General features: G+C 38.7%; 1 protein-coding gene across 3 annotated transcripts; it reads left to right on the forward strand.

Annotated features, from left to right (window-relative positions):
* The first annotated feature begins 787 nt into the window (after positions 1 to 787).
* On the forward strand, positions 788 to 19,526 carry EBAG9 (estrogen receptor binding site associated antigen 9). 3 transcript variants are annotated; one of them, XM_039706166.1, is made up of 8 exons: positions 816 to 956; positions 6,875 to 7,050; positions 7,963 to 8,060; positions 11,369 to 11,493; positions 11,889 to 12,047; positions 13,926 to 14,033; positions 15,047 to 15,138; positions 18,997 to 19,526. In XM_039706166.1, exons 4-8 carry the CDS (start codon positions 11,374 to 11,376, stop codon positions 19,115 to 19,117), a joined length of 600 nt encoding a protein of 199 aa, XP_039562100.1. In that variant the 5' UTR covers positions 816 to 956; positions 6,875 to 7,050; positions 7,963 to 8,060; positions 11,369 to 11,373; the 3' UTR covers positions 19,118 to 19,526. The 3 variants fall into 3 exon arrangements, with proteins under 3 accessions (XP_039562097.1, XP_039562100.1, XP_039562098.1); XM_039706164.1 differs by having other exon boundaries at positions 819 to 956; positions 11,415 to 11,493; XM_039706163.1 differs by lacking the exon at positions 6,875 to 7,050 and having other exon boundaries at positions 788 to 956; positions 11,415 to 11,493.
* Positions 19,527 to 20,604: the final 1,078 nt, after the last annotated feature.

The raw sequence follows: 20,604 nt of genomic DNA on the forward strand, positions 1-20,604 counted from the left end.
GAAGAGTTGTGGAAATGCAGTCATGGTGTCTGTTAGGGCATGGGAAAAGGGAAATGAAGGAACCCTATCTGATACCAGTGCCTCCTCACAAGAGCCATCATCCTTCATCCATTTCCTCACTGCCCAACACACACAGGGAACACAGCAGCTGAGTAAATCCCATGGCAGAACAATAAGTCTTTATTGGAAGATATTTAAAGACCACAAAAAGAACTGAGTGGAGTTGAGTTGAAAGGAGTGCCATATTAGTGCTGCTCTAAAACTGACTAGATTTCCATGGGAGAAAGAGACAAACACCCCCTTTACCTCAACCTACAGAGTGTAACACAACTGGAGGTTTACACACAGCTCTGGAATGCCTCAACATTAACATCACTTAACCAGCCATTAAAATGGACAAGCAGTTGGTGAATAAACTGGGACACTGGGGCAGCACCTGTCAGAAGCGACTTCAAGCAATGTTTGTTTTTTAGTAACACCCAAATTTACAGCTCAGCATCCTCTCGACCACAGAGGAACACCTTTACTGCCACGTGTGCAGCAACCCGACACGGTCGAAGTCCAGCCTTTTTCTCACAGTTCCCCGGAAGGCCAAAGAGCCGGCTCAGACCCCCCAGGCCACTGTGGGGCGGGAGGAAGGCGGGCGGGGGAGGTCGCGGGTCGCTGCCGGGGCGGGCCGCGGGCAGCCCGGCACGGCCGTGCCCCAGCCCCGGGCTCTCGGACGGCCCCGAGCGCGCCAGGCGGGCGGAGCGGAGCGGAGCGGAGCGCACGGGAGGCGGCGCGGCCGGAAGGGGCGGGCGTGTCTCCCGGGTGACGGGGCCGAGATGGCGGTGCGCGAGGCGGCGGCGGAGCGGCGCGGGCCCGGCTCCGGATGAGGGGCGGCCGCAGGCTGTGGGAGCGGCCGCCTCGGCCCCTGGAGCCCCGCGACTCCCGGCGAGGCCTCCCCCCCGGGGCAGGTGAGCGGGAAGGGTCTGTTCCTACGCCGCCGGCTGCCGCTTCCGCCTTGCCCTGCAGGGGCCCGGTCTCGGCGCCTTCCCTCCCGGGGCAGGGCTGCCCGCGCGGCTCTCCCGCAGCAGCGCCGCCGTGCTCGGGGCGCTCCGGGCCCGCGGCCCTCCCCCAGCGCCGGGGCTGCTTGGCCGGGCCGGGAGCGCCAAGCCCGCGGCCTCTGCCCGACCGGTCGGGGCCTCTTCCCGGGCGATGTGGGGGGGATCTCGTGGGTTGCGAGGAACATGATGTGGCGGACCGGTAGACAGGCAGCGTTTGGGTACCGAGGGGCTTCGCACTCTGTGGGAAAGGGCGAGGGCCTGTCAGAACTCATGGTGGGACCGCATTGTTGGGGTTTCCTACTGTTTACGCTGACGGGCAAATTTAATAATGTATAGAATGAAAATTTCTTAGCACGCTTTTAAATACTTCAGAATCTCTAACAGCTCACAGAAAAATTGAGTGCTACTATTTGGCTTCGCTGCTGCCTCTAATAATATTCAAGACGTGGCTGGTCAGTAGAGTGGTAGGGCACTGCTTTTTGGTCATAAATTCACAGTGTAAGTGCCTGAGTTGCATCTCTAATGAAAAAATGGCATAGCTTGATGCTTTATAGCCTTGTCCTGTGTACCTGCGGAAGTACACATGTGCACTGCAGAGACTTCTTTAGGCCGTCTTGTAGTGTCATTGTTTGTAAATGACTCCTTCTCATCAACACAGGCATTGCAAGAAGATTTTGTAGTAGTAACAATGAGTGTGTTAATTTGTTGTCTCTGGTATTCCATGTAGTTTCAGAAAACTTAGGTCCAGGATAGCAAATAAGGAGCGGAACAGAGCTGGGGTCTCTCAAACTCTGGTTCTGTGTCTGAGAACTTCAGTTTTGTGAAGTGAGTTACGTGAATTAGTGCATTATGTAAGAGACTTGTTGCAAAGTTATGAAGTGAATGAAGTTACAGTGTGGTCTCACAAGATTGCGTTACTTCAAGCTGTGTTTTGTATGCTGTTTTTCACAAGACAGTGACATATAGGTAAGGAATTGTCAAAGAATAACTGATCATTCAGTAGATGTAAACTTTCTATCTTAACGAATATTGCCTTGAAGAGTAGAATTTATTGTAATTCAAGACAGAAAGCTTCAGAAATTCACATTAGTGAGGTTGTAGCTCTGTTCAGTTTCTTGGAGAGGAAGGGGTCAGATGTGGTGATATTACTGCAGAATTTTTATGACTCTGGGAGAAAGATGTTTAAAAAAGAGTTGAAACTCTATGTTATATATCAGAGTATTTAGTGTCTAGAAATAATTCAGGAATTGCCAGCAGTCACCAATTTTTGCTGCCTTTATTTAGAGAGAAAGACATTCTGTCTTGACTTTCAGTATCTTCTGCAGCTTTCATTAGTATCTCTTTCTGGAGTTGAGTGCCTTGGATGACTTTACTCTGCCTTTGTTTAATGTGAGTGAACTGTCCAGCTACTGTAGCTGTCCCAGCTACTTGAACTGCATAGTTAAGCTGTGTGCACTGATAGTTGGAACATCAGTGTTGAAACTACAGTACCTTTACAAACATCCCACAATCACTTACCTACAATTAGATAGAGGAGATGCCTCCTGATCTTCCCTTTTCACTCTGCTTCTCTCCCTAATGCCATAGTAGTATGGCTTTAGGGTTCAGTCTGCCACTTAATGTATCTATTTATCAAACTCAGTGGTCAAGACAAGGATTTTTCCCTCCACACGTGTGTTCCCAATCAAGAGACCAAAAAATCAACCAGGAGGAGGGCAGTGGAACCTCTCAGTAGGCTCCAGGGTCATGGCTCTGTCTTTGAAATGCAGGAAGTGCTGGTTTTGTCTTTCAGTACCTGATTGAAAGCTGTTCTTGAATCATTACATTGTCTTTTTTAAAATTCAAAGTGTCTTTATACATCTTGTAACATACATGATTTGGAGGAGGGTTAATGTGCTTGAAAACAGGTTTTTTATCTCTATCTACTAATCTTAAAAAAATTCCATCTCCCTATAAACCTACTTCTAATCTTTGATGTGGCCATTCTACTAGAACTTCATACCGGATCCACTTTTAAGAAATTCTATCCTTGTCACTGAAAATTTGCGAGGGTATTGTCTGCTGTTCTAGTGACAACACAAAAGCACTACTGAACCAGTATGGATTTTTGGTGCTGGCAAATGTAAACACTCAAGGCCGTGTTAGTCTTTAGTACAAGGAAATGAATTTCTTGTTCTGCTTAAGGAGGGTGAAGCATTTTTGGTGTCTCTGTATGTAAATTGGAGGGGAGCCTTTCAGTTTCAGACAAGTTATTTTAAGTATCATCGTCTGGTTATTTATCTAGCTGTGTTTAATGTGGGCTAAAATCACTGATTCCAAGGTGTGTTCGTGTTTACATTCCAGAGTTACAAGTGAGCTGATGTGAAAGAAAGCTGATGTGGCAGTAAAAGATGAGTTCACTAGCAGGAGACAAGTTTCTAAAATAATTTTAGTGCCCCAAAGTGACTTTATTTTAGAATTGACTCTGTCTGTAGAAATCCTGTTTAAGTGGTATTTGTGTGTACAGTTAGATATGAAAGAGGAAGTGTTTCTCCAGGTGCAAATGTGCTTATTGTACAGTGATAAACAGTGAGGATCTTGCTCATTGCACCGTAGTTGATTAACCAATCCACCTATGCTGGACTGTGCTGGCTACAGTCAGTGAAGTCAGAGGTGCCAGGAGTTCTAATGAGGCCACTGTTGTAAGCAAAGTAAAAATGTTCAATAAAATTCTGAACTTTGCCTCCCGCCATTCTATTTCCTTTATGGGTCCCTAAAATGTTTGAGTTTCCTCATTCTTCTGACTTGGTTCTAAATTGTATAACATCTTGTGGCTGTTGTCTTTTAGTCCTTTCTGGGCTCATACTCTATGTGAACACCTGTTGTGACTTTTTACCAGTGGAACACAGTGTGAGATGCGCAAGTCAAACTCCAGCTAAATTTGGTGTCTGTTACAGAATTGCTGAGTTGACCATGAGTATTAAATTGATTAGGATTCATGTCTTGATTTATTTGCTTGTTTATATCTGTTGTAGTGGAAGTTCATTTGACCCTAAGTCTCATAAATGTAACAATGCAATTCCAGTAGTGGGAGAAGGAAATCTATCCTGTTTTATAAATGGAAAGCTGAGGCATGAGGTGTGAAACACACAAAGATGTGTCAGGCTGGCAGACAACCCTTACGAGATTTTCTGAATTTTAGTCCAGTATTTCACATTTTCCTCTATCTGTTAAGAAATGTTTTAGGATTCTTGATGTAGTACTACAACTTTGCATTATGTTTCTGTCATCCTGTGTTATAATTGACTGCTGATACAGTTGTGGTTCCTCTTGGGATTGTTTATCAAGGAAAGGCTTAAGAAAAGAATGAATGTTGTGGCCTGCCATTTATCTTTACACTGTTCAGTATTTTTCCCAGGACAAAGAGAAGGTACATGGCTGTACTTCTTTCCAATGTCTGAGAAAGATGGACAGGAAAAGGATGAAAAGGTTGTTTCACTTCACAAGTTTAGTATAATGGTATCATGTGAATTAAGTTTGCAGTGAACTGAGGAAAATTTGGATTCTGTGTACATCTGTATTTATACAACTACTTCCGAATATAGAATGGTTTACCTTGAGAAATTTAATTAACATAAAAAACTCCCAAGCACAAAAGAACCCAACCCCCAAAGGCACCAAATGAAACTCAAAACTTTTAGCAAACCTTTAACTTTTCAGGTAGTGCTGTTCTTAGAGCAAAATGCGCGTGTTTCAAGTGCTGTTTCAGACAAAGGGGAAAATGCTTTACTTCTCCTTACCTTGAGACAATAATTGTTTCAAGGCTGTTTTAAATTAATTTATAAAAAATAGTATTAATTAAATGAATACATATATACTGTTTCATATCATAAATAGCAGTATAAAAAGCAGGTACATTGAGGAAAGTTCTTTTTAAAGGTAAATGATTGCTAACACTACTATGGCTGGCTGATAGCATATTGTTGACAAAACTCTGGTTGTGCATCTGATAGTTTATGTTGTAGGGAGCTTAAGTGGGAAGACTGCAATCAATGCTCAGAAAAGAGGTGGGCAAAACAGTATTTACTATCTTAAATCGCAGAGTCAGTAAGGTTGGAAGAGACCTCCAAGGTCATCAAGTCCAGCCTTTGAAGGGCCTAGTTCTAGCTCAGCTGAGATGAAATGTAGCTCTATCACAAATATGTTAACTGGCCATATGTCTCATTGTTGGCCATATGTCTCATTGTAACTCTGAAATCTTTGCCTGATGCATGGAAAGTGGAGAGGTGCAAGTTATCTGATTGTCATGGGTATATTGATAGCTGTTGAATTCTGCCAAATGGGCATACTGGTGATACTGGAAATATAGTCACTCTTATATGGGAATGACCTGGGAAATGGATTAACTTTTGGTGATTAGTTCTTGTGGACTTCACAAGTACACTGACTCTACAAGTCAGAGTTCTTGTGGATTATGGTTTTTTTTAATTGTTTTAACTTTATATTGAAAACTTAATACAGTATACAATTCGATACATGAAAAAATGGTGATGAGTTGAAAACTGGGCTCATTTATATGCACACATATATATATTGGTAACTGACACATTTGAACATTGTTCTGGTTTTAGTTTTGCACTTAGTAATCTTCCTAGTTCCTTGACTTCAGGAATAAATAATATTTGAGTCTGCAAAGGTTTTTGGTGGCTTCCTGAAACAACCTTCTCAGTCAGTAGTTAGGAGTTTTTAAAATTTAGTGTCTGTCTATACTGTCCAGTGTAGCATAACCCGAATGAGAGAAAAGAGCTTTACTCTTGCTAATATTCAGTACTGTTCTGCTCCTTCCCTCCTGCCCCCCAAGCTGATAAAAGAGTGAATTCTGGTAGAGTTGAGTGAGCTTCTAAACAGGCTTCCTTTCAGAAATATGTACCTTTATAATAATTTCAGCAGGTCACATGCCTCACATCCCAAGCAGATAATTTCTAGCTGCCTTTCCTAAAATTAACATTTTCTTTCACCAATTCAGTGTTAGTTAGCAATAATTTCTACCTTTAGGATAGAGAACTTTCCATCTTATTACTATTCACTCTTTCACTAACTTCCATTATTTCCTAATCATTCAAATTCTTGACTGATGCATTCTTCTGTAATCTAGATATTGTTAACATTGCTCATTCTAAAAGGTAGGGAAGTGCTTGAGCATAATATGAAATAATGGTCCAGTCTTTTAAACTAAAAGCTAAATATGTCGGACAATGTCTGTTCTTGCTTCTTTGTGGGAGCTGACTGCTTTCTAATTCTGATATATAAAGAGCCAATCCAACCTTGTATAAAGTTCTCTACTTTTTTAAGTCTCCCATGAAATAAAATATGATAACACAAATGTTGAAGTAGAGGTGATACGTGTCCTATGAAGCCCTTCTCCTGAGCTACAGCTCGGTAGTGCAGTCTGTAATTTGGCAGTTACTACTAACTTAAGCCTTCCATTTTGTAGTAAAAGGACCTGTTTATTAGCTCCTATATGATTTTTCAGTAGCAGAAAGGGTGATACGTGTCCTATGAAGCCCTTCTCTTGAGCTATAGTTTGGTAGTGCAGTCGGTAATTTGGCGGTTACTACTAACTTAGCCTTCCATTTTGTAGTGAAAGGACCTGTTTATTAGCTCCTAGATGATTTTTCAGTAGCAGAAAGTCCTGTCCTGAATTACATGTAAAGCATTATTTCCAGTACTGTATTACAACAGTGTTTAATAGTAGTTACATTATCTAGCGAATGAGCACCAATAAAAATACATCTATGCTCCATGAAGCTCACAAATCCCATTGTGTACCTTTTTAATAAAATCCTCAGGACAGTATTGGAGCAGCCTACCTAATGATCCACCTTCCTGACTCTTCCTAACTTAAAGCCTGGAATATAAAAAGTGATTTAAATGCCATAGCATATTTGAAACCAAGCTGTCCTTCCATGGAATACTCATGGCCTGAGGAAAATGTCACAGGGCTGCCTTCTCTTCTCACCAGAAGGTATGTTAAACTTGCAGCAGAAAATGTTGTTACAAGTATAGATGTTCATAATGCAAAGCTATTTGGGAAGCCTAACCTCTTATTCTTTACTCTGAAATGTTCACCTCTAGAAGAGAAAAGGGATCCTTGAATTCCAGCAGATTTTTCTGAGTCAGTCTGTAGCTATTCAAGGTGGTATGTTGGAATGATGCGATATGATAAATATAAATTCTCTAGATTAAATTGTCACTGAAAAAATAGCTACAAACAGGAGTGGCTTCAGCCAAAGATGAATTTTTTTCTTTTCTGTGTTTGCTTTCATGCTCCAGTCAGGCACAGAAATATCAGTAGCTCTTTGGGTTAGCTGGTGCAGTAGTTCACACAGGATGAACACGCTTTCTTTGATGATGATTTTTCAATGAGACTAGTTCTAAAATAAGCAGTGTTCTCATCATGCATTTCCATCAAAATGGAAGGTAAATTTAAACAGCTAATTTTGGGATTTCACTTAATGACTAAATCTATGATTTGTATATGCATGACATACTCAAGCAAGAGCTTCTCTCTGATGATTGTTCTGTTTTGCACTGCCAGTGTTCAGTATCACTGGTAGCGTCTGAAACAGATCAGCTGCACAGGCACTGCGGATGGTTGATTATGGTTCCCTTTTAAATGTGTCTTTGACTCTAGCTGTGATTTTGTGCTGTTTCTTTAAAGGTCATATATATTAGATCTATTATTATTATTATGTATTAAATCAGTGAAATATCCTGACAGTAGGCAGGTAGCATCTTTTTTCCAGCTACCTGCTCTCTTTCCTTGCGTTAATACAGTTTCATGGAATGCTCCTAGCTTAGTAGCAACTAAGGCAATTGGCTTTAAGTACTTTATAAAGTTGTATAATCCTCTGCATCTATCTTTTTTCTTTTGCAGGAAGGGTTTCTTACCATGGCCATAACACAGTTTCGACTCTTTAAAGTCTGTACTTGCCTGGCAGCAGTGCTTTCTTTCATTAAAAAGTTAATATGCAGGTAAACAAGTCTTACTTAATTTGATTACCTTTTTTTTTTTGATTTTTCAATTGCAGGTTCTTGCACTTCTGCCTTTCTCCCAGCACCCAGCCACCACTTCTACAAGCTCTGATTTTACTAATTGCAAAACAATCAACACAGATGAAAACTAAATCAAGTGAATTCTTTAATTTGCTATTTATTCAGAGTTCCAAAGGTCTGTGTAGTGTGTTTGTGAGTGTATTTTGTTGTGTGATAGCTGAATGAGGTTTTGTAAACAGCTATGACAGGGTTTTAAAATAGCTTTTGAAACTATTCCATGTCAAATGTGAAGAAAAGCTGTGCTGCACATTTTTGAAAAGTAACTAGCAAGTGATACTTTGTGTTTTAAGAGTTTCAGTTAATGGGAGCATCCACTCTGTCATCAGTCAGTAGGCTGTCATTACAAATGTAGGCAATTCTCATCCTGTTTGTCAAAAAACAGTTGCCTGAGACTTCAGAATCTTCTTTCTGCCTATTGAAGATTCTTTCAGAAGTTTGGAAGACAGTGATTGAAGTTCAAGGGAACGGCTTTTTTCTTTTTTTTTAATGATGAAGAATGGTTTCTTTTTTACACTCTTTCAAGTCATATGTGGTGTTCTTTTGAGTTGTAGACTCATAAATGCTGCAGTGTACTACTTAGAAGCAATCTAAAAACCCTCAAGAGTAGTAGAGTTTAATAATACAGTAGTAGAGTACCTGGGGCAATTCTTGGCGCTGTGCTGTCATGAACTACTGCACTTCCTACTGCCACTTTTGCAGCATGTTGGTTACAGAAACAAATACCAATCTAGAGAAATGTATTCTCTTTTTGTGTAAGATGACAACTACTTCCCAGTAAGGATTAAAGTGTACGCAGAATATGTGGTAGACACAAAATAACTGTTTATTTCCTCTTCACCTTTACTTATTCCAAGAATAAGAGGAGGCTCTTGACGTGTTGGTAAATTCATTTATAGATCTAATGAAGCCATAGAAAGATACATTTTAATGCTGCATACAATTATATAGATGTCAGCCTTAGTTCTGTGATTTGAATTCCAAATTAAATTAAGAATACTTTCTGTTCAAGTTCTGAAAGAAGTCAAAACACTGAGTTGATCATAACTTCTGTATTGTGTGACTCCTTCATTTCTCTAATGATATTTTTTATGAGCAGATAATTGTTTTCTAAGTGTAGTGACAGTATTTTCATTTTTTTCCAACATCTGAATGACCTATTTTGAAATGAACAGCTGAGAAACTGCTTCAGAGTACATAAAGTAGAAAACCCTTTACTTGCTTAATAACAATTAGTTGAAGAAATGAAAATTAAGTCTTTCACATAAGCAAGTCACTGGATCACATTAATTCAGACCCCTAACTACAGATGTTTCTTCTGTTCACTGTCATCTGCAAAGTGTAGTTTGATAAATTTTGTTTTCCTATAAGGCACCCCTCCATATAACTATGCATAATTGTCAGCAAATGTGATTTAATTAAACGTGCATTTTAATTCAGTGGACATGAGCTAGTACTTACTTAGATTACATAGTTTACATTAGGTTTTCATTTAAACAAGTGCCTGTAGAGATTATGTAAGCTCTATGCTGCCTAGAAAGTTGCACATAGTACTAGTCCTTTCTTTAGTTAAATCTCTTGATAAACAACAGACTGCCTGAATCCAGTTGTCAGGAAATAAAATGTGTAAGTATAAGAAAAGATGAAACTTCCTTCCATTTAAAATCTCTAATTATCTCTCAACTGAGAAATCTGAATGCTGCTTATTAGTAAGGAGAAACAAATCCAATAATTCTTGAGGCATTTGGCATTCAGAGCAGTGATCAGTATGTAATGGTGGCTGTGGAGCAGCTGTTCCTGTAAGTGTCTTGTTCCCTTCCTAGAGGAAGTGGAGATCTGTAGCCTTCCTTGGTGCTGCTCTGTGTATTATATTCTTTCTGATGTTGTGTGACAAAAGCTCTTTCCTCCTGCCTCCAGCCCTGTTACTGTAACCATTTTGACTTGATTAATGTTTGTTACAAGCCACTTGCTTGTCTCATAGATCATACAGAGAAAGTCAGTGCAGAAGTGATGGCTTGTAATAGTATTAAATGTCAATAGTATTAAGGCTGCATATGTTGTAGAGGTCTGAAGGAGGATGTTTCCAAGCTTGGATTTCCTTTAGAGATGTCAAGTAAATCTTGTCAACCAGAATCTCTAATGTGTTTGAGGGAACAGTGTTTTCACCTTCCTTTACCCATAAAATCTGTTGCTTTCAAACAAGAAGGAACCGTTTATAAAGGGAGTAATTATATAAAACTTGAAAATTTGATTATAGCACCTGGCCTTGTCTAAGGAGGAATGTTGGTCTAGAGTAGAAAAAATATATCTAGTCACTCACCAGCATACAGTAGAGGTCATATTACAAGCAATTCACCTAGTCAGTTGGTAGTAAGTTCTCTAATACTAAAACTAATGGACAGAAACTAGAAATTCAATTTTCCTAGTTTATTCTCATTCTAGTAAGAAAAAAACATTAAATTTTCCAAGCTGCATGTCAGTTACATGACTACTTTGCTGTAGAAGCTTACATTCTTTGTGGAAAACATAAATGTGAGTCTGAATTGCATTCTGTTGTGTTGTAAGGTGTTAAAATACAGTGAATGCCAGCTAAGAATATTTTAATTATTCTGATCTTTGAATATCATGAAGTAGATATCCGGATGGTTTATTTGCAATGCATTAGTATTATTTTCAATTAAAATTATTTTATATGGTTACTGAAATGCATTGGAACATTATTCTTTAAGTAGAAGCATTAATTAAATTAAAGCTATTAACTTGCATAATCTTGTATTGCCTCTGTTTAGACTGAAGACAAAAGAGCTTCAGAGGGGCTTTCAAATCAAGCAGCTCAGAAAGCTATTTGTTAGACACAGCTTAAAATTTAAGACAAATAGAAAAATTTCTCATTTTACAGTAGAAATGGTACTTTGGCAAATATAGATTGCTAGTGCTTGCTTCATAAGCACTGACAATCTAAAAATTGTGACTGAATTATGCAGATGAGTTAGTCCATTTTAATATTTCTTAGAAGTATTTCTCCTCTATTTCACTGCAATTAGAAAAGTAAATTGCACTTTGATATTCTTGTGAACCCAACTTTCAATTCATGATGAAATTCCTTTGCTTAGTGGACTTTTAGTGACAGTAGTTATTACAAAGGTAATTGAAGCACTAAATGTTTTAGCCGTGACTGCTTTCAGTAGTGCTGTTCTCAGACTTCCTTTTTTGTTTTTTTTTAAACTTAGTGCTCATGTTTTCAGAGCTTGGAGGAATCCTACATTTTTTTTTCAGGTCTGGAAGAGGGCGAAAGTTAAGTGGAGACCAAATAACTTTGCCAACCACAGTGGATTATTCATCTGTTCCTAAGCAGGTAATTGTTAAAGTGGTAGGTGACTTAATCCCTTAACAGGGTGATTATAGAAAGTCCTACAATATTGAATTGGTGTATATGCAAGAAATATGTAATATAATGTGATATATGTGAAAGATATAATAATATGTGGTACAGTATTAAGTATATATCTTAGCAAGATCAAAAAAGACAAGTTTTTACCTGCAGATAATATTGTACCATATTCTTATATTCAGCCTGAAGTAGAACCAATATTGAATTGGTGTATATGCAAGAAATATGTAATATAATGTGATATATGTGAAAGATATAATAATATGTGGTACAGTATTAAGTATATATCTTAGCAAGATCAAAAAAGACAAGTTTTTACCTGCAGATAATATTAATTTGTACCATATTCTTATATTCAGCCTGAAGTAGAAGACTGGTCTTCATGGGATGAAGATGCACCTACAAGTGTGAAGATTGAAGGTGGCAATGGTAATGTGGCTGCTCAGCAAAATTCTTTGGAACAAATGGAACCTGATTATTTCAAAGATATGGCACCAACTATAAGAAAGACTCAAAAAGTAAGTATTACATTTTCAACTGTACTTATGGAGGGTTTTCCTTGCTTTAAAATAAAAGCAAGTAAATTGGCAACTTACAGAAGGTGCTATTGGTAAATGAGAATAGATGGTATGTAGTTATCATGTTTAATATGAAGACCTTTGAGATCTTAACAATTGTGGTGCTATCACATGTTTACATATTTAGTCTTCATGTTATTGGAAACTTATGAATAGTTTCATACTCTAAAAGTTCTGGGAAGTATAATGTGAGAATCCTCTAGTCATTTGAACAAAGACATTCAATGTCTTGCTCCGTTGAAGTCTGAGGGAGCAGCCCTGCTTTCCCTGTTTCAGAAAACAATGGTTAATTGTTTCACCAACTTATATTGGGGAGGCTGGAATTAGGGAGCTAATATTTCAAAATAGCTTGTTCTTCAAATATCCATTTTTACTGTGGAGACAAGACAGGAGGGCATCTCTACAGGAGCATCAAGGTTGTAAATAAATACTGATTAAAATCTGGTGATTGCAGGTTTTGTTTCTATTTGCAAATCTTTTAGCTGGGTCCTTGCAGGTCTTTGAGTCAATTGGAAAAACCTCACAAGTACTGGAACAGGTTACCAGAGAAGTTGTGCAGCCTCCATCTCTGAAAGTTTTTAAGCTCCATGTGTAAAAGACCTAAGTACTTTCATCAGCCTAGAGTGACAGTGGTTTGAGGAGGAGATTGGATTACAAACCTCCTGAGGCTCTTCCAACCTGAATCTTCCTGTGGTCCTGTGAACTGGAGGTGATACTGGTGTCAGCTTTCTGTACATTCAGGATCTGCAGTATCCTATGGACTAAATTCTTCTAAGGATTTTGATCTCCCAAAATATGATGAGTAGAAGAGGGCTAGGGAGAGGTAGATTTCTTCTTTATATCTACTGACGTTTTTTTGCCTCATAGAGTGAGCTTCAGATTCAGAACAAAACTGGGGAAGAGTCCATGCTAAACATTGGGTTTATATTAAATATATCTCTAGGGATGACTGCAGGCACTGTAAAGAACACCCCTCTTAACTGGGCCAAATTAACACCACTCAATATGAATTTGTGTTTTTTTTCACTGAATGTCTCAACATAAACCCTGAGATTTGATGTACAGTCTACTCATGTTGTCACTCATTTATACTGATCTATTTGAAAATAGAACCTCAGTCACATAACAGTCTGTCATTGCTCAATGAGGTTGTCTAGTCCTGTTTCCTTTCTTGGATTGGTACAAGTGTACAGGCAGTGGAACTGTGGATCTGCCTTGTTGGGAAGCAGAAGAGGCTCGAAGTAGGCTAAACAAAGTGTGTGACTTGAGGTCAAGACAAGTGATCTTGGCAACTGTATTGGGGAAAGTACTGCTTTTCAGCCAAACCAGTAAAGAGCTTTACTAGTTAATGTTGACAGAGAATTTGCAGCTATTGATATTGGAATAATTGAGAGAGCTGACATTACAGTGCAGTACAATTGTTCAGACAGCACTGTCCACAAAAGTAGTACCTTAAAGTGACCTGTCACAGAAGCAGGGTTTCTCCAAGCAGTATATTACATAATTGGTAGCTTTTATGAGTACTGGGAGATGTGACTGTTTGATCTGTGACTCTTTGTGCCCATTCTCTGTCTTGATACAGTCACAGCTTTCTATGTGACAAAAGAAAAAGCTAGTTGGGGGAGGCGGAGTCCTTGTCTGTTGCATTTGTCTTTCCTTCACTTACAAGTTCATTTGGCTGTGCAGCTTGAAGAACCTGGCCAGGTTTGAGGTGTTGTGTAGCTGAACCTTCACAGGCACAGAATTATATGATCACCAAGGAGTCTCTGCAGTACTTTAATCTACCACTTTTTTGTTTCTTTTTTTGAATATTTTCAGATAGTTATTAAAAAACGAGAGCCTTTAAATTTTGGGATTCCAGAGGGAAACACAGGATTCTCTAGCAGATTAGCAGCCACACAAGATATTCCTTTTATTCACCAATCTGTAAGTATGCTTTAAGTATTGATCTTGCCAGTTAAATGATATTCTCTAAGGGAAGGAATAGTCTGCCTAAGGTGTGCATTGTGGGGAGTAATTGGAATAGTTGGGGATGTAAATTGTTTTAAAATTGAGTGAAGAATGAAGTAGCCAATATGTTCTGCTGAGAAACTTGACAGATCAGTGATAAAAAGGTAAGAAGCTTCCATATACTTACAGGCCTGCAAATCAGGTAAAGCAATGAACCATAAGTTTTGCATTTTACACAGTAAGTTACTAAAAAAAGTAGAAGGCTTTTTTGAAAGCCTCTAAGTTACCTTTGCTTTATTGTTTTGGACCCATTTTTAACCTTCTGCTTCTGCCTTCCTTTTTATGTAGGGATTGTAATGTAGCAGTCCCCTAATTTTTGCTCTTCAGCCTTTGAAAAAATTGACTGGTTGCCTAACAGCCTGGCCAGTTAGCAGGAGATGCTCTCCCTCCCTTGCCCTTTGCCTTTTTTAACAGTGTTTCTCTTTTGATAAACATTGTGCACAAAAGGGTACAGGCAGGAAGCAGTACAGAATGGTCATTCCACCTCCTTGCACTGTCCTTTATGAAAATAGTTCAGGAAAGGACTTTCAGTGAGTAAAAGTGTTACTCAACTGATATTGGACATAAAAACATGTGGATGTACATGTTGGTTTGTCCATGCAACTGCCAGAAATCTTCTACACTATCTACTCATATAATCTGCTCAATCTGTCTTCCTCTTGCTAAAAATGCACTCCATTACTTCCTTCCTGCCTTTGTCCAAAAAACCATTTGACGACTGAAAAAACTCAGTATTATAGCAGAAAAAAAAGCATGGCAATAAGATGAGAAGCACTGCCATACCTCAAATATTTCTGTAAGTCTGAAACATTAAGGTTAAAAATAAATGTTAAGGAAACTTTGCTGGTCATCCAGGAGCCACTCTGGCAGTCACACACCAGTGTTTTATTTAATTTTTCCATGTGTTTAGAACTTTTCCTTTGTTTCAGCCTGAACTAGGAGACCTGGATACTTGGCAAGAAAATACAAATGCCTGGGAAGAAGAGGAAGATGCTGCTTGGCAGGCAGAAGAAGTTCTTAGGTAACTGAAGTTAATATAACACTATGTAAAGGTTTTACATATAAAAAAATCACATTTGTTTATTTGACACATTTTTGATAAGTGCCAAGAATTCTTAAACATCTCTTAAGACAAATTATTTTTATGCATCTAATCTCTGTGTAACTGGTACTAACCAGAAGACATTTTGGATTTAATTAATTTAATAAATGAGGTAGTAGAGGAAATCTGAAAATCACTGGAACACCACATTAACACACACACACGCAGGTGCTAAAAAAACGACATGAATTTATTATGTTCAGATCACGTTATTTGATTAGGTAAAATACCACTTAATGTCCTTAATATAAAGTATCACAACCATGTGCTTAAGGTAAAAAGAGTTCAGGATAGAAGGTGAAGTGATAAGTCTGTTCTTGGAATCCCTGTAGGAGCTAGGCTTTTCTAACTTAACGAAACTAGCTGATAAGGCTGAATGTAAAATCAAAGTCTTGCACAAAGTCAGTGTGAATACTTCAGCCGTTCAGTTTGTGTTCTTTTTTCCTTTCCTTTAAGGGGTATGGAGGGTAAAGAGATGCAAATTAAGTTTATCATGCGCAATGATTTGAACTGGTAGTGACTTACAGTTGTATCAAAATTTATTGCTTGCTACATCATCAGGTAGCCAGCCTCAGATAGCTTTAGCTTCCTAGGCTGTTGTAATTCTACTCACTTAATCACAAGTACATTGTTTCTGTGGTCCACTAGTGATAATATAAGAAATAAAGACATGATATAGTCAAAAATCATTCTAAGGAAAATAGGTATTGTGGGGAAAAGGAAAGAGGAATCTAAACAAGTATTTATTTTAAGGTTTTGAGAAACTTACATTTTCAATCTGTGGAATAAGATGAGGGAAGTTACCAGCTCATTCAATGTGCTAATCATAATTAGAATTTATTCAGTGTATTATCTCTGTCAGTCTGGCTTTGCAGCAGCTTAACATGTGAGAATAGGGTTGTAATGCAAATATTTTCGTAAACTTTATTTGGTATCTATGTGTACATTCTGGTCAATACCTTGTTTATCTTTTTGTTGTCTTTTTTTTTTAAACTTCATTACTGTTTCAGGTTTTGTACTGAAGTACAAGCTTTGTGATATGAAAGATGTGCTTTTGGGCTGTTTTTGTTTCACGGATAGTACTTTTTCCTGTAAAGAATATCAATAGACTCAGTAAGATCTTTAATAGCTAGAGTGCAGTCTGCTGAGACTTAAATGAAAGACAGTGAAAATACTCTTTTTTGTTTGTTTGTTTGTTTTTATGGAGAAATGAAACAGCTACTTTTGCTACTGCAGAGGCTGCATTGTATTTACTTAACCCTTGCCACATTCCATTACAGATGGTCTTAGGACTATCAAAAGTAGTACTCAGACTTTCTGAAGCAGGGGTTTGTCATACATGAATTAGCTATTAAAAAATCACCTGGTGTATGTATATTCCAGTTTATTTTTGGATTGTAAAATTTGTGCAGTGAGTATTTCGAGGGTGGGCAGAGTTATATTGTGTGCCAGCTGTCAGGTTCACGCTCTAGAATACTTAGGAAGAGTGATCTTTTGCATGGTGATAGCAGTGGGGTTTCCCAAAAGCTTTAATTTTTCAAATTGATATTTGGTTGAACCTATCCTAAAGATTTCAGCCTACCATCTTTACTGTTGAAAGGGTTCAACTCAAATGGTTACTTCTCATGGGATTTCTTTTTGGCCTCACTAAAAAATATTGAACTGCAGTTGTTGTAGAAGGGACATGTGTCTAAATACTTCCAGCAGATAAAACATGATTAGAACTCCAGATGTCCATGGCTTACCACTTGTCCAGCTATGGCTGGCTACCTCTATACAGCTGGTCATTATGTAAGCTGTATCCCAGCTGGGTGAAGTAAAACCTTTGTTTTATTCATGACACAGAAATAACAATGTTTATCTGTAAATGAGTCAAGTCTTGGCTGATTTTTATCAAGACTGATAAAAAAGATCCCGACTGGGTTTAGTTTCTCGTGCAGTAGACATCACTGGTGTCTTTAACATCTGACATTTAACATAAAACTTAAGTGTAGTTAAGGCTGGTCAGGTCTGACTCTGTTTTCAACTGAGTGTAGTAAGGAAGTGTACAGAGTCTCTTAATGACAGAAGTTTGCATTTTCGTCTGCAAAATCATCTGAAGATCCTGTGGCCACTCTGGTGACTTAATGTGTCAGTGTAACACTTGTATAATATTTCTGACTGCCAAATAGTGGACAGAGTCCCCCTAATGTTCCAGAGTGTTAATGCTGACTATACTCCAGTGGTGCTTTTTGAGAATGAAATGACTGTGTAGAAAAAGTAAGGGTGTCCCTTGGCCTGCTGTGTCTGGTATCTGTGGGTGCTCAGTAAGACCAGAATAATTTTTGTGTAGTAATGGAGTACTGATCAGTTATGCAGAAGTGGGCCGTGTCCTGCTAATTAGCAGTGGCGACTCTATCCTGTGGCCTCTCTGGTGAGTTTATGTATAAGCATAACAGCTGAAATGAGCACATATAGTAAGTCAAATGCTCCCTGGAATTAAGGCATGAAGAAAGTGCTGAAGAGTAGGCTGTCAGAGCCTGAGAAGTTCTGTAGTCTCTTTTTTCCCCATTTTCCACAGGTTGTAAGCTGGAATACCCTGAAATATTCCAGTCAGTGGTGAATTGGTGTAGTGGATGACAAACTGCATTTTCAGTTAACTTGAGTTAGTTGGAACTTAGTTTCTTCTGCAAATTTTAGATACCCATCTACAACTTCAGACTTTATATTGCCAACAAAGTTTTCTTCCCAGTGGAAGAAGTTAAGCTCACACATTTTTAGTTTATAACAGTTAGTTGTTTGTATTTTTGTTGGCCAGTTGCTGTGTCTGAGGCAAGGTGAAGGTCTCTCTCTGGGCAGAACTGAGTGCAGGTTCCCAGACTGTAGAGGGCGTGGAACCACTGCTGTGTGCAGGAGCTCCATGTCCTGCAAGTCATCCCGGGAAAAGGAACAGGAGCTGCCATGATCCCACCCTTCAGAACTGCACGTGAACAGCAGCATTAACACTATGTGGCTTTTTGGAACTTTTCTGTCTCTGTATATTGGCTGGTGAAGAAGCATAGTGCTTCTTCCCTTCTGCATGAGTTCAGATATGTGGGAAATACAAAAATCTGCCACTGTAATGTGGCAAATATTATTACTCTGCATATTGCTAGACTGACTGCTCTGTCAGCTGTCAGGTAGAATGTACAGTAATGGGTGACAATCTCAAAAAAATCCCTAAAGCAGCAAAAACTCAAAACTTTTGAGCTGCTGCTGCTGCTGAAAGTATTAGATTTTTAGTTTTTGGTCTAGGCCTTACAACTGTCCTGTACTCTCACTGATTCATTACTCTGAATCTTTGAGAAGCTAGTGGCTTTTAAATTGCTGAATAATTGAACAAATATTACTACCTAAGACTAAATTGGATTGAGTTGGATATTATGAAAAAGTTCTTCACCTGGAGTGTGATCACTGGAACAGGCTTGTCAGGGAAGGGGTCACAGCACCAAGCCTGCCAGCATTGTTTGAAGAATGCTCTCAGGTATATGGTGTGATTCATGGGGATGGTCCTGTGTAGGCCAGGAATTGGACTTCGATGATCCTTGTGGGTTCCAACTCAGAATATTCTACAATTCTAGATTAATCTGAAAAAAGGACTCCAGCACAGTAAAATAAGGACTGTTCTGATCCTAATGGCAATAGACTGCTCTGTTTTTATCAGTTATATTAACCTGTGTATTGACAGGAACTTCAGGTATGACCATGCTGAAAATTGAGTGTGTGTTATTTAGCAATTCATGTTTTCTTTAATTACAGACAACAGAAGATAGCAGAAAGGGAAAAAAGAGCAGCAGAACAACAGCGAAAGAAAATGGAGAAAGAGGCACAAAGGCTAATGAAAAAGGAACAAAACAAAATTGGTGTAAAACTGTCCTAACAGAAGCCACACAGCAATGGGAGTGCCAGTGAAAAGAGAATTTCAGGTCCACAAGATACATATTGGTATTGATTTAACTATTTATAGGACTTCAACACACTGCTTGGTTTCAGTGCATTCTTCAGGTCATCTTGGAAGCCAGAATTTTCCCAAAATATCTTGAACTACTAGTATGTAGTTCTTAAAGAAGAAAAGCCCCACAGAAAATCATGCCTTGATGGAATGTTTCTTGCAATAGTTCTTTTCCAGCACCCTTCTTTGCAGCAAGCGATTGACAAGGATGTTGATCGAAAAACACTCTAAATGAACAGCTCAAGCCTAGAGAAAAGAATGTAAATATTGCGTGGTGGGAAATCTACCTGTATTGTCTGTGCTTACCTGAAACATGTAATTAAACAGTTTTAAAGAACCTTTTGTTTCCTGCCTGATAAAAAAAGTCTGCTTTTGCTCTTTTATGAAAGTATTTGTAAACACTTGAATGTTCTCCATGGGACATCATACTGTGTAGAAGAAAATAACTTACTATGGATGACCTGCAACTAAAAATGTGATCCTGGTGGGTTATGCACCTGAATACTGAAAGTGGATTTCTTGTCACTTTGTCACTTGCAGCTTCCTGTGCTCCCATTTACACTTGACACTGCATTGACTACCAGCAGTGGCATCACTACACAGGAGTGGTGCAGCCTACAAAGGGTTGATGTGAATGTAAGGGAGCATTTTAGTAATTTATTTGTATTGGTAAATCTGTATTTCTAGCAGAAATTCTTATACTTCCTACAGATAGGAATCCTCACACCTTACAGTCGTTGCATAGTTAGCATAACTGAGAAGAAAAATGATGTCTTCCTGCTAATAAAGCTAGTGTGAAAATTCTCAGTTCAGTTACAAGCACTTTTCAAACTGCATTTTTTGCACACTTTCTGTATGTGTTTCCTCTGTAATTCCCCTGGTGAAGCATGAATGGTATATGTGCAGTAGAAGGCAACAGTGCTTTAATGAAAATTAAAGTTCAATGTCTGCTGGAAAGAGGTAGATGGCATGGGGTTGAAGTCTGTGCGCTTCATCCAGCCCAGTGCTTAGTGAATGCTTTTTCCAGGTTCTGTTGCATGGGTGCTATTATCCCTGATTTGTGGGTTGTTTGGGTTTCTTACCTTATGACAGATGAGTGACGTCGGCACATTTTGCACATGAGACTTGTTTCCTGTTCATCCAGGGACGGCACAGGAAGTGTCAGTTGTAAGAGAATGGGAAGGGGAGGAGAGGGCATGTGACTAGAGCTTTCCTGCCTACAAAAATAGAATTTGTAATTAAGTTCTCGTAAGGTCTGGCACAAGTTTTGCTTAGAGTATAAGTAATTGAGAAAACAAGAAGGTAAGAATTTTAATGGCTTTAATCACAGAGAAAAGTTTTAAAAAAATGTTAAGTATACTTGCCATATAGGTTCAAATCTTGCACAAGTAACTGATGTGACAGCAATTTTCAGA

The sequence above is a fragment of the Passer montanus genome, unplaced genomic scaffold (genome assembly GCF_014805655.1).
Source record: "Passer montanus isolate IOZ18808 unplaced genomic scaffold, ASM1480565v1 scaffold19, whole genome shotgun sequence".
Lineage (NCBI taxonomy): Eukaryota > Metazoa > Chordata > Aves > Passeriformes > Passeridae > Passer > Passer montanus.

What these genes read in the sequence shown, in the direction of transcription:
- EBAG9 (XM_039706163.1), top strand. Translation starts at nt 7,978, where the DNA reads ATGGCCATAACACAGTTTCGACTCTTTAAAGTCTGTACTTGCCTGGCA. An exon ending in ATTCATCTGTTCCTAAGCAG is followed by an intron (nt 11,494 to 11,888) that starts GTAATTGTTAAA and finishes TCTTATATTCAG; the next exon opens with CCTGAAGTAGAAGACTGGTC. An exon ending in CTATAAGAAAGACTCAAAAA is followed by an intron (nt 12,048 to 13,925) that starts GTAAGTATTACA and finishes GAATATTTTCAG; the next exon opens with ATAGTTATTAAAAAACGAGA.